This window comes from Belonocnema kinseyi, chromosome 8 (genome assembly GCF_010883055.1).
Source record: "Belonocnema kinseyi isolate 2016_QV_RU_SX_M_011 chromosome 8, B_treatae_v1, whole genome shotgun sequence".
Taxonomy (NCBI): domain Eukaryota; kingdom Metazoa; phylum Arthropoda; class Insecta; order Hymenoptera; family Cynipidae; genus Belonocnema; species Belonocnema kinseyi.
The window spans coordinates 98712222-98726870 of NC_046664.1; the positions used below are offsets into that span (position 1 = coordinate 98712222).

The window sequence follows — 14649 nt, forward strand, 5'->3', positions numbered from 1 at the left end:
TTAATCTGGGAAGATATAAAACTCCGAGGACAGGCGATCGCGAGCTGGCGCCAGTCGAAGTATATGGCGTGCGGTCTCCTTGTAGTACTTCGTGATTCTTACAAAACTAGAACCGGCACACACCGACGCGTTGCAATGTTGCGCGCATGTACGTGCCGCAAAATTTCGTGACAGGGTGATTTTAAACATGTTCGCATTATGCCACACCTTGTGCACGCACTTCAGTTACAATCACAAAATGTGGGCGAACATTGTGAATTTTGGCATGCATTTCATGCACGCATCAACGTGCGCGTGACATGCGCGCACGAATTGTTATCTGGGTATTATTATAGTTAAGTATAAAAAAATAACAGGCCGCAACCACATTAAATCCTATGGTCTCGCTTTTGTTGCAGTGGTATTGAATTTATACAAAAATTTGCATGAATCTGCTTCATTAAAATAATTTATTTATTTTACGCGCACTATAAATCACTTCAATTTATTTTTTTCATTAAACCTTCATTTTTTTATTTACATTTGTCATATAGCCTAATGTATCTGCCAGCAAGAAGCGCAGCAGCGCCGCCAGCGGATTAGTTCACAGCTAGCATCAAACTTCAGCCAAATATATTAAGTATTAGGCGCTTTTGCACTCGGTCGGATAGGGGCTCATTTTCTACGTGGTTTTCTACGCATATATTACGACGTATATTACTTCACTACTTTTCTACGCATTTTAACATATATTACGGCCAAGAGGAAACTTTCAATGCGCATGCGTCAATTTCGAAAAATACCTCAAAGAATCTATTTTTCTTCATGTGGGTCGTGTTTCCCGTGTTCGCAATTCAAATTTCCATTGCAGTAAATAGTAAAAAAATGTATCGAGGATCACAATACTACAGAATTTAGAATTCTGTATAATTTGTCAGAGGTTTATATTTATCGATTCGTGTTATATTATTTATTTTATTTTATTCGTTTCGATCTAGCGTCAAATAACAATATTTTAAAATTCTTTAAATTTGAATAAATGTTAAATCAGTTTGAAGTTATAACTAGGGAGACCATGCATAATTACATATATAATATAATGCAATATGATATATAATAATTTTCATCGAAAGAATCAAACGACATACTGCGAAAGTTTTCTGTCCTTTCTTCCCCTCGAAAAACAAATCCTTCCATGAGATTACATTATGATGTTGGGTATTTTTTCTGAGTCCAGGCATAATTATTACTTTCAATTATTATAACGCATTATACAAAATTATTAATGATCATAATATTTCAAAGATGAGGTTATGTACTTGTCAACACTGACGACACTGATTTTGCAAGTCGGCCAACTTAAAAACGTAACTTTCGGAAGTTTTCTACTGTTTTCGGCGTATGTTACGCAAAAAACGTAATATACGTAGAAAATACTCGAGTTACGCGTAACTGACCAACCCTGGGGCTGAGTCCACCATCTTGTTACTTAATTTACTCGGTATTTTACCTTTTCTACATGAAATACTTTATTTAGGTATTTTACGTAAAAAAACCTTCGGTTACACGTAAGTGCACATCCCTGCTACTCAGACCGCTCGACTCAAAGTAGAGTTCTGAGCCGGTAATATTACTTTGAGAACGGTAACGAGAATGAGAATATTACCGAGAATATAACCGAGAAATCAATTCTGTGCGAATTTATGAGTATCTCAGAATTTATTTTAACTAATAGAAAACTGCATTTTTTCATTAACATTTCGGTTGAAACTTCAACTCTTTTGTTGAATGTTTGTCTTTTTTATTTTAAATTTTACCTGCTTTAGCAGAAATTGAATCTTTTTTTATATAAATGCAACTGTTTGGTTAGAAATTAAAGTATTATGCTATTTTTTTTTAAATGTAACTATTTCGTAGAAAATTTACTTTTTGTTTAAAATTTATATTTTGGTGTTGACAAAAGGACTGAAATATTTTCTGGATGAAAGTTCCACTTCTAAAAAAGAATAGGTTTTTTATTACAAATTCATCTGTTTTAGTACAAAATTGATCTTTTTTGGGTAAAAATGCAACTATTTGGTAGAGAATTTAACTATTTTGTTGAAAATTCATCATTTTTAATTAAAAAGTTCGTCTTTTTGGATTGAAAATTCAATTTTTTTCACAGAAACTTTTTTTTTGTTACAAAAATTCAATTTTTGATGTTACGTTCGATTTCAACAGTTTCTAAATAATTAGTTAAACAAATAAAAAATAAAAGTCTTTAATGTTGAAGATTTGGGATAGAAAAGATTTTTATTGAATAAATAAATAAATTTTTTCAAATTTATCTGTACTTTAAGTAATAAAAGTATTTTGCTAAATTTAAAATATTATTTCAGTCTACAAATATTCAATTTTTAACCCATTCAATTTGAAATTTTTAATTAAAAAAGATTAATTATTGAATATTCAGCAATATTTGAATTTTCTGAAAATTGTAGAAAAATTCATTTCATTTTGACAGGCATTTAGAAGTTCTGAAAAAATTTCCAAAATAATAAAAAATTTAAAACAAATTTAAAACAACTTCTAGATTTCTCAAGATTTTGAAAAAAAATTTTGAAGTTTTCCAAGGATGTTTAAACTATTCAAAAAGAAAATAATAGAATTTCTAACTTAAGAAGTGTTCAGTTAAAAAATTTTCAATGTTTCAATATTTAATTTTTCTAGCTTAAAATTTCTTAAAATTATATAATTTTGAAAATTTTAAAGTTCATTGATTGATTTTTTTATTTAGATAATTGAAAATGATGACGTGGAGTTATATTTTTTATATTAAAAAATGTTAGTACCTTTAGTGTTGTACGCGTAAATTATTGAACATTTGAATACATTTTTTAATTAAAAACTTTTAAATTTCAATTTTAAATGTTCAAAATTTTACAGTTCCATTTTTAATGCTTTCATTTCCAGCTCAGTTTTTATTACCTCAAGTGGAAAATTGTTTAGCTTTAGTGTTCCATTTTTTCAATTTCATTGATCGTGAAAAATTTTTGCGAACAGGGAAAAATACCGGGAAATGACCGGGAATTTATTTCGTCGATTAAAACGGCCACCCTAATCTTCTTTGCTAAATACTTCGACTAATTTGTTTAAACATTTGGTTAAATCGCTTTGTTAAGAAATCATTTTTTTGTTATAGATTTCTATTCTAAGTTGAAAAGTTATCTCGTTGGTTAAAAGTTTAATTAGCTCGTTGAAAATTAATATTTTTATTTGAAAATTAAACTACTTGGGTCAAAGTTAAAATACATTGTGAAATTTTTCTTTATTCGAGGCTTATGTCTGATTAAAAATGTAACTGTTTAATGGAAAATACTTCTTTTTTTTTGGTTTAGAATTAATTTTTTAACAGAAAATGTAACTTGTCTATTTTTTTAAGATTGATATTTTTTAGTGAAAAATTCGCGTTTTTGTTGTTGTAGAAAATAATTTTTAAGTTTGGAAATTTTCTTTTTTTGCGTAAAAACGTATCACTTTCGTGGAAAATTAATTTTGTGTTGAACAGTCATATTTTTTATTTGAAAAATGAATTTTTTTTAAGAAAATTTGTCTTCTGGTTTGAAGTTTCAATAATTTGAATAAAGTTTTGTATATTTTTTCGAGTGAAAAATCTTCATTTGTTGGAAATTCCTCTTTTTGGTTTAAAAATTATTTTCTTTTGTTGCATAAATTTCATTCTTTTTTATTAAAATATAAACGATGTCAATTTGTCTTTTTAGGTTGAATATTGAACTATTATGTTAAAAATTAATACATTTGAAAAATTTTTATTTGTATTTGAAACACTGTCTTATTCCGCTTATAAAATTTTCTATGATAAAATTATCATAAGATTAAAATACTGGTATATGAATATTAACGATTTGAAATAAAAAATTAGTCGAAAAATCAGAGAATTTTGAAAATGTATTTATTAAGTAAAGCAAATATTGTTAAAAATCAGAAATTCTTAAATTCTCCTAAATTCTGTCATATTCTCGGTTATATAACCTGAACTTAAATTCTCTGGAATTTAAGAACTCTAGCTCGAAGTTTATAAATATGGTGAATTAATCATAAACTTTAATTTTAAATGGAAGAATAAATGTGATGTTATATAATTCGTGTAATTAATTATTCTGAAAAAACTGGATTATTGTTTATGTGCTTAAAATTGTGATTGATTTAATGCAACAGAGTAAATTATGAAATATAAATTAATGATTTTCAATAATGAATGCTATTATGTTAATAATTTACTATTAAATATTCATTTCCTGACACAAGTTCGCGGTTTTTGGCTTTCAAGTCAATCGAAAGCAGCGACGGTATTCATAGTCGTATCATTGTTTGTTTGTACGGTATATTCTCAACACTAGCGCCAAGGACGACGTAACATACGGATAATCGCCCGCACCCTGCGCTGTCATCGTTTTGATGTGTACATTTTGTGTTTTGTGTATCGCTTTGTCTGATTGTAATATTATAAAATGGAATTAGAAGATAATGAATGGACGTTTATACAGCCAGAAGTTATTATAAAGGTAGAAGAAGGAGAAGTAGAGAAATTAGAAGACTTAGAAAATACATCTGCCTCAGGAACGTCATCTAATGGCAAGTTTATAATTTAGACATTTATGCTGTGTTGATATTTCTTGTATTTGCCAGGTTATGTGTTTGAACGCATTTGAATCTCGCTTTTATTCTAGATTTCTCGTTTGAAATCTAAAAAATTACATACTTATAAATCAAGAATCTTATTTGTGTATAATAATGACTATAATCGCGTTTTAATTTCAAGGTTATGTGGAATTTTAATTATTAACATTTTTAATTGTTGAATGGTAATTGAAAGCAGTTTAAACGGTTTAAAGACATTGTTTTATTGTATAGTATATTTAATTTTCTCTTAGAAGTTGTATGTCTTGATAATTTCATAATGTCTCAAATGATATTTTTGCAAATATGATTTTATTTTATATATACAGATGATTCCACAGAGTCAAGTGATTCTGATTCACAATTGAATAATGATAAAAAAGATGTAAAAAAAAAGAAGAGAAAGAAATTATTGAAAAGAGGTGAAACCTTTAAATCTTTTGAGGATTTAGAAGCTCGACGAAGAGAGGTGGAGAAGGTATCACACTGTTTTTTTTATCGTCGCAGTTCCCATGGAATAGATAGCAAGAAGGCGAAAAGGTTAAAAAAAAATTTTCATCCAAGACTAAAGTATTATACCATCAAATATGCTTGTGATTCAGGCGGAAAAAATTTTAAGACACAGTCAACAGGAAAAAGGAGATCGGGGTAAGTCGTCTTTAATCAAATAGTACATTTTTGTACACTAAAAAAGTAAAACTCTAAAGTAAATTACTACTAAAGTAAAAAAGTAACTCTTTGTAAAAGAGAAATTTATTGTAATGGTACATTTTCCCGAATAAATCGTCTGGACGTGGTTGCGACATAATTAAAAAAGAATATTGATATTATGTTCCTGAATGTTCGTAGAGTTGAATTTTGCTATTTATAAGTGCTAATATTTATTTCCATTTCTAAAAGTGATTTTGGAATGTGGATTTGCGCTGCGGAAATGGAATGTGCATTGCATCACAAAATACTGTTATTTTAGGCAAATACATAAAATAATTTAATTAAACTAAAATTGTACTATAATTTACAGAATGAAACTTTCATTTGGGAAGAATAAATTTTAATTTAGTTACAAATTCCAATATAAAAAGCAAATGCAAAATACTGCTCCGAAATTTCAAACTTTATAATAATTGTTATCTCTAATTTAACTTCATTTTAAAGAGATGTCCCTAATAATAAAAATTGCAATTAAAATTTAAGAGAATCACATACCTTTATGTATAAAACAGGCTGCTGGTAACAATGACTTTGGTTAAATCATTTATTTTCTCTGTTGCATATCTGCGAAGGTGTGAAATATAAAAATCTCGAACTTTCAAGATGTCTTCATATAATCCAACTCTATCCCGTAAGTTTTTCAATGGGACCTCGTATGGCTTACATTTTCAAATACTTTAATAATCGCGCAAGGTTAACTTATGTTATGCGGCTCGAAACAATAAGACAATAATAATAAAGTTAGCTCATTATATTCGATGGCTTTCGTTTTCAAATTAAATATAATTTTATAACATGGAAAAGTTTTTTTTTTTAATTAAGTATATTTTTTCACTCTTTCTTGGTTATGAGAACTTATAAATTAATATTAACTAAATTTATGTTCCTGATCCAGAAAAAAACAAACCAGAAAAAGGAGCTAATTTTGAAGAAAATTTCAATTTTTGAAACGTATTGAATTCGTAAACTGTAGCATTCGAATTTAATGAGCTAACTTAATTCTTATTGTTTCGAATCGTATAAAAAGGGGTTAACCACAAACTATTTTTTAAGTATTTAAAAGTATGAATCGTACGAGGTCCCATCGAACAACGTATGGGATGGGCATATTTCGACTATCTGAGGACATTCTGAAAGTTTGAGATTTTAATTTTATTCCTTAGGAAATATTCAAATGAGGAAACGAAGAATTTAACGAAAGTCACGGTTTTCTCCAGTCTGTTTTTTTGCATGAAGGTAGAGAAAAAGGACCAAATGTTTAACGAATGTTATAAACAATATTTTAAAATACAATTATAATGAAAGGTTAATTTATTTTGTAGAAAATGTTAGTTAATCCTTTGGTATGTAAAATCAGTTGGAGAACATTCGTTGTCAAGGTATGATTTTGATCCATTTTCGGAAGCAGGGTACAGCGGATCCGTCTCAAAAAAGTTTAAAAACTAGTGACTCATCAAAAAGAGCACATTTGAAAAAAAGTTTAAGCATTAACGAACAGCTAAAAAAGTTTGTGCTAAATATTTGGTAGAAGCTGTTGAAGTTTCCAAACTGTAAATCACAGAGATTATTTTTTGCATCGTTCAACTCAGCAGGTACCGAAGAGATCTCCCGATATTCGATAAATAAAAATAAGTATTTGTGATTTCAGTAAAATTGATTTGTACTTGGTACGTCTGGTTCAAATCTTTAGTTGAGGGAAATTAATGTCGAGTTTAAACAAAAATAATCGAGTACCTCTTATCTTCGAAATAACTTTTTAATTTAAAATGTAAATATAATTTAGTATAGAGTTTTCGAATAGAATTTTGCTGAAACTAACCACTTTCGTTTTTTATTATGGACACATTTGTCTTTTATCAAAGTTTTCTTAAGGAAAACAAAAAAAATTAACAGAAAAATGTAAAAATGAGACTGTCAAATACAAAAGAGGTGTAAAACATCAAATTAACGTCTTTTTTTCAATATTAATTCGAGTATATAATGCTTCACAAAAGTTCAGAGTGAAGTGCTGGATTCATACGCATTGCTAATTTTTAATATACTGAAGGCCATATGACGAGAAGGTCACGTGACCAAACCTGGGCTTCAATTTTTCTTTCCCAACTCACGTCTAAACGAAATGAGGTATCGCTCTGAAAGTTTGGGAAATAAAAGAGGAGGTAATAAGGTCCATGTCTCTGCTTTGTTCCGGTGGAAATTTTGTAAACATTTTTTTTCGAAGAAAACACCAGTGGAAGTTTTCTTTCCCAACTTACGTCCACACGGAATGAGATATCGTGTTAAAAATTTGGCACGATCAATAGAAGGCATGCAAGAATGTGTCTCTGGTTCTAAGTAATTAGAATATTGAAAAAAGTTTTTTTTTTTAATTACTATTTTGGAGAAATACCGACCGTACTGTCGTCAAACCCTGCAAGCAATTTGCAATGTTGTCAATGGGCTAGTTATGAGGTTTATATTTATCAAAGTAGGGCAAAACGACAAAAATCGCTCACGAACATTATGCACAAATAATGCAAAAACTATTGTTTGCACTTGAAATGCAAATAAACATATTTGGTCTGAGATACGTATCATGCTGGTATCAGCTGTGTCAAAGCAGCTCTAGCGCAGCGAGTAGACAACTTTGAACTTCTAGGGGTCTGTGGGTAAAACAGATTGCATGATTACCGTCAGAGAAAGTTAAAAGTCAAACTTCTGCTGTAAAACCTAAATGTGTCCGTCGATAATCATTATTTTCATAAATCAACTTTTTTCTTCCTCTAACTCTTTGCAAGGCCACAAACGATCCTTCAATATTTATTAACATTTCCCGAAAAAAATTTCCGCGTTATTTAAACTTTCATTTTCCAATATGGGTGAAAAAATATTGATCTTAGGGCCGACTTGATCAGCTGTTATACACATCACATGGCCTTAAATAAGCAACATAATATTGTACGTGTAAACATAACCTCGTATTAAATGAAAAACTTTAGGACTATCATCCTGCCAGTCCTAACTCTTTTGTGCTTTTAACCACTTATAAAAAACAATAAAAAATGCTACCTGATTAAAATGTCTCATGATTTGTTTATAAAAAAAACTCATGAGATGTTCCACTTCCAACAATTGACTCAGTCCTATCCGACTTCCAAGCTTTTGCATGAATGGCATCCATTATTACAAACTTCCAAGTGGTAGTACCAAAAATGTTCGACAGATGGCACCACTTCCGCCTCTGCACAGTTTAACATTAACTGTTATGGAATAATAATGTAAATAACTAAAATTATGTTTTTTTAAACTATGAAATGAGTTTTAAATCCATTACAATAGATTCATAGAATTTCAATAATAATTTGTATGAAAAAATCCGAGGAAACAGTGAAAGCGAAAGAGAGAATAGCTTAAAATACATATAGCTTTCCACACATTCTGATAGTATTATAAAAATTTAATTATTAGGAATTAATAATAATGTTATTACCTCAGAGAATAATTCACCTGGAAATATAGTTTCAAACTTAATTTACATAATTAAAAAATAATTGATGTTTAGTAATATTAAGTAATATGTTGTACTTAGACAAATAGATGTATTTGCTTTTAAAAAGGGTTTTTAAATTTTTAGGTAGGAAAATTAATTTATTGGCATTAATTTTTTTTTTTCATAAATAACATCGATAAACTTACTTTATTATGTAGGGGTCATTCAAAAATACGTGATACGTTTAAGGGTGGGCGGGGGTCTGCCGAAGTATCATTCTCCATGTTAAGACCAATAGAGAAAGTATCACGCTGGGGGGGGGGGGTCAGAAGTTCCTGAAAAATGTACCACGTATTTTGTGAATGGCCCTTTACAACAAACATCTTTTTTATTCAAAAATTCCTATTTCAAACGCTTCTAATTTGTAACTTTTTAAGACTTTGAAACTGCTTTTTAAAATTCTTTAAATGAAAAATGTACGCTTAAAAATGAAATTTAAGATGGAGCATTTTTAAAGTGAAAGATTTTTGAATTATGTATTGTAAACTGAATGGTATCACAATGGAAAATATAACAATTCAACTAATTATTTTAAAAACTGTTGAAATCAAACTCCTGCAGATTTTTTTTCCTACAAATTTTTCGAATTCTCTGTCCAAAATAAATTCATTGTTTTTTCCCGGTTTCTTTCGATCCAGCAGCCACCCTGAAATTGATAATAATTTCAAGAAATATCCATGCTAAAAGTTTGAAAAAAATATTGCTTCGTTGCGATTGTAACTAAATTGTAACTAAAATTTTTAATAAAGTTAAAAAGAATTATTGCATAACAAATTATAGTTTTAAAAAATCTTTTTACCACAATATGTATTTCATTTTTAAATAATACAAATATGTAGTTCTGCATTGCAATCACTCAAAATTTATTGTTACAGCTCGAAATATATGTGGACAGGCATTTTAGGTCGAGCTGGATTTTTGTACTAAACATTGTATTTCATCGACAAAAAGATTGGTGAAAAATTAATAATTATTTTTGTTCATATTAAGTCTGGTTTTCTTGACGATTTTTTTGGAAAAAATAACTTTTGGTGTAAATAATTCAATTCAAATTCAATTATTCTAAATAAATGTCTTAACATTTCTTTGAGATTAGAATAGAATATCATTCCATTTGCTCGTAAAAAAATTTAATTAAAATAATTTTTTACTTTTGTTTTGTGATAAATTTCTTTTCCTTAATATACCGTAAAATGATGACACTTTTCTTTATTAGGGACATCGTACCCGCAATCACAATTCGGTACGATGCATCTGCGTCCAACCATTTTCAGTTCGCGAAAACTTCAGCTAAATGATAATAGGGAAAGGGGGGCGGGGCAGCGCCAACCAGTTAACAGTCAATGTTTTTTTTTTAAGTTAACCAGATGTTAAATTGATCCAGTTTTTTTCTCATTTCGAGTTCTACATTATTTTATATCATATTTCTATAAGTATTAATCACATCAAAAAACAATAATTTGGTCAATTATTTCTAACATGCTGTATTTCGTCGGCTTAGTCCCTCACCTGAGGGCAAAGCCGCCTGCAGCTTTTTATGAAAATAAAAACATTTAAAGATGAAAAAATATGATGGTTTGCTTCTATGGTCAAAATATCAAATTTTTATACTGGAAGTGTTGTCAATAAAGTTGAAAACTTTATATTTCTGTCAGCGAAACTCCCATGCTTTCGTAGTAAAAACTTTTTTCTGTATAATTTTTCTTTTACAACTTCAAATTTAAATATTTTTGTAAGTAACACTCTCTCTGATAAAATAGATTTATTTTATGCAAAGTAGAACTAAAATTGTTAAATAATAGCCATTCTATAAGGAAAATCACCTTGCCCTACTGGTTGGCGCTGCCCCCCTTACCATAATCAAGTTTTTTGAAGTGACATACAATTATTTTCAATATAAAATATTTTTAATAATAAATATTACTATTCTCCTAGTCTCTAATAAGGGACAGTGTTAAACTGTGTAGAAGCAGAAGTGGCGCTATCTGTCGGACTTTTTTGGTACTGCCAATGAAAAATGTCTTCAAACAAATCTAATAATTGGGTCAATTAAATCCGAAATCTTAAAAAAAAACAGTAATGATGTCACTGAACGATAAATTAAAACTTTGAATGTTACCATTATAACTTTAAAAAAATTTTTATTTGTATTTCGAAGGTAAAAGTATTTCATTTTGATTGTTTTAGAACAGTTTAACAATCATTAATGTTTCAAAGAAAAGAAAAAAATTTGTAGCTTCCCAAGAATTTTCAAATATTAAAAATGAAATTAAAATTTTTGGGAAGATTTAAAATGATTTTTTATTTCGAAAAAGTACATAACTCAATGAGAATGTTTAAAAATATTTCAAAACATTTCAAAAGATTTACAATATAAGGAAAAAATCTACAAGCTCTTGAGACATTTTTGTGTGCAGGATTTTACAAAAATGTTAGGAAAAATGGGAATCAGTCTAAAAGATATTTAAAAGTTTCGAAAAATTTCAAAAATAATTTAAAAGATTTGAAATAATTTAAAAGAAAATTGATATTTTGTATGATTTTGAAATTAAATGTTGACTTTTTATTTTGAAAAATTACATAATTTAAAGAAGAGGTATCAAAATATGGGACCACTAAAAAAACCCCCGAAAGGGATGACTGAAAAATCCCAAAAAATGGAATCTCCGGCACCTGAATAATGATTTCATAAAAATTGTTTTCAAAAATCCATTAAAAAACACGTGCGCTTTGGAAGAAAAAAATGTTCAGCCTAAATTTCCTTCGTACCTACATAATAACATTTTTGAATCAAAGTTTGTAGGATTCAATTCAACAACGATTTATATCGAAATTTATTATATATATTTTTTAATCAATAAAAAATTCGATTTTTCAGAACTTTTTTTGTATTTTTTCATAAGTACTATGCACATTTTCAAACGAAATTTTTGATCGAGAAATATATAATCGATTATTGTATTTTCAATAAATAAATAATGTTTAATAAACAATTTTTTGAATTGTTTAAATTCAGGTGTTTTCTAGTTCGGATATTTTATAATTCAGCCATTTTCTTTGGGGATTTTTCAAATTCGGTAATATCTTATTGTCCGAAATTTTTATTTTTTGTGAATTTTTCAATACGACTTTTGTATTTTGGAATTTTTATAATTTCGGTAATTTTATTATTTGGTTATTTTGCAATGCACGAATTTTGCAGTGTCGAGAATTTTATTTTTCGGGATTTTTCCGAAAAATAAAATTTCACCATCACTGTAAAAATTCCGAAATTATAACATTATCGAAATATAAAAGTCCCGAATTGAAAAATTCTCGACAATTTACAATCTTACCGAATTTGAGAATATCCGACAACGCTCGCAAAAATAAAATTATCACTTAAAAAAATAAAAATAAAGGTCGCCTTAAAGCAGTCTGAATTGAATTGTGCAAAGTTTGTTTCATTTGAAGCTCACGTGTTTTTAAATTCATTTTTGTATCACATTTTTATACAATTATTGTTATTTTAAATTAAAACAATAATTTAAAAAAATTAAACATTAAACAAAATTTCTATATTAAAAATATTTGATTATTCTATTTTTAATAAATAAATAAATAATATTGATCACAAAACTGTCTTCTCAATTTCTGCAATTCAGGAATTTTCTAGTTCGTATATTTTATAATTGGACAGCATTCGGCCTGGAATTTTATTATTCGGGAATTTTCAAATTCGATAATATTGTAAACTATCCAGAATTTCATTATTCTAGAATGTTTAAATTAGGGATTTTCAGATTTCAGCATTTTATAACTTCAGGAAGTTTACAGTGTCGGGAATGTTATTATACGGGATTTTTTAGTTGTCCCAAAAATATTTCAAAAATTTGAAAAGATATATAAAATTGTAAAAAAAAATCTGGAAGATTTTGAGGCAATTTTTTTGCAGAATTTTACAAAAATTTTACGAAAAAAATTGGAATCATTTTTAAATATATTTAAAAGTTCTGAAAAAAACTTGAAAAATAATTTTAATTATATACATATTTCGAGTAAGCTGTATCAATTATTATAGTTTAATGTTTATTTCAAAATATATTTTGTGGAACATGATATTTTTTATGAATATGCCAGTGAAATTCTGTTCGTCTAATTCTGTTTGCCAATGCGAAACATAATCTGGCTTGGAACTAACGTCTTAACATCTAAAAACCGAAGAAAAAAAATTTTCATATCACTTTGAATTATAATTATATTTCTATAAAAACGATTATAATTATATTTCTATAAAAACGTTATAATTAATATTAATTAAGAAATTGGAAAATAGATAGGAGAACTTGATTAGACAAATAGTCTAAAAAAATCCATAGAAATTGAAACCGTAATATATATTACTCATCGATTTTTATTTGTGGTATTTATTAAAATAACCATGTTTTGTAAAGTTATGAATGTAAAAATGTTTTAATTGGCAATTTACTATCAATCCAAATGATTCTTGTCCGAGCTAAATTACCATCAGTGCGCCTCGAGGGGCCTACTGAGAGTTGCTTACAACGCTCCAAGTGGCTGTTGGAAAGATATATCGATGGGACTTTGATGGTGCTATCTACGGGTGGCGGTATGTAGAGGGGAATTGACTTTTTTCGCCGGACACGCCGTCTGTATTTATGGCGGGCAACTAAGCCCGCACCGCTTCTACCTTTATGATATCTTTGCCCCGGGTATTGCCTTAATATTATGTACGGTTAATTTTTTTTTAACAATTATAAAAAATATATCATAAATTTGTAGTTATAATAAATTTAATTTTTGAAACATTCATGCAAAATATCCTGTTTCAGTTAGCTTATAAAAAGAACTTGCTAACCTTAAATTCTTCTTGAAATTGGATTGAAAATGCTACAATAAAAATCCTTTTGTGAGATCAAAAATAGTGCAAAAGTGTCAGAAATTTTTAAACAAAGTGTCATACAATTTTTCAATTATTAAAATTATGTGTAGTCTGAAATCAAAGTGTGCATTAAAAAATAAACTTTATTTGTTAATGAAAATTTCCAGGTTTATAACCTTATATTTTAAAGCTATTAAAAATGAACTTCAACGTCTTTACGAAGCCCACAAACTGCACAAGCTCCCGCTATTTTTAATATTTATTTACACTAAATTATAATTAAATAATTTTTGAAAGATACAATAAACGTCACATTATTGGAATATTCGCGATACAAACCACGGTCCTGTGCTTCATCAAACTTCACTCATCGAAAATGCTCTCGACCGATCAGCTTTATCTAGAAAGAGACAGGTCTACATCTCATATGTTTCTTCTCTCTCTAGAGCCTATTTACGTTCTGCCCATAGCATTATCGGTTCATTTCTGCATATTGGTGGTTTTATCTCTCAAGCAGCTTAGTCACGTAACTAGACTGGACTCGACTTTCGACCTTACGTAAAATGCAAGTAGGCCGTTTTGCAACCAACCGCTCAATCATTACGAAAAAGTTAAGCTACTGGGCATTAAATGTGAGTATACAGTGAACCCTGGACATAGGGGGTAGGTTTTGGGATTGACGGTTGGCAGAAATCCCTGCAGTTACTAGGCAGTCTGATAAGTCCCTGAAAAATGAAACACGGAGACTTTTTTTTTGCCAAAGTCGGTTTTATTTTTCAACATACTCTCCTTTTAGGTCCATACAGCGAGTCCAACGATTTTCTAACTTTTTGATACCGTCCGAAAAGTACTCGATCGGAAGGTC

General features: G+C 28.6%; 1 protein-coding gene across 1 annotated transcript in view; it reads left to right on the forward strand.

Annotated features, from left to right (window-relative positions):
* The first annotated feature begins 4393 nt into the window (after positions 1-4393).
* Positions 4394-14649, forward strand: part of LOC117178225 — a 23119-nt gene continuing 12863 nt past the window's right edge. Inside the window, exons 1-2 of the mRNA XM_033369534.1 lie at positions 4394-4617; positions 4992-5310. Of these exons, the coding sequence (XP_033225425.1) occupies positions 4494-4617; positions 4992-5310 (443 nt within the window). The 5' untranslated portion in view covers positions 4394-4493. The remainder of the gene's footprint in view (positions 4618-4991; positions 5311-14649) is intronic.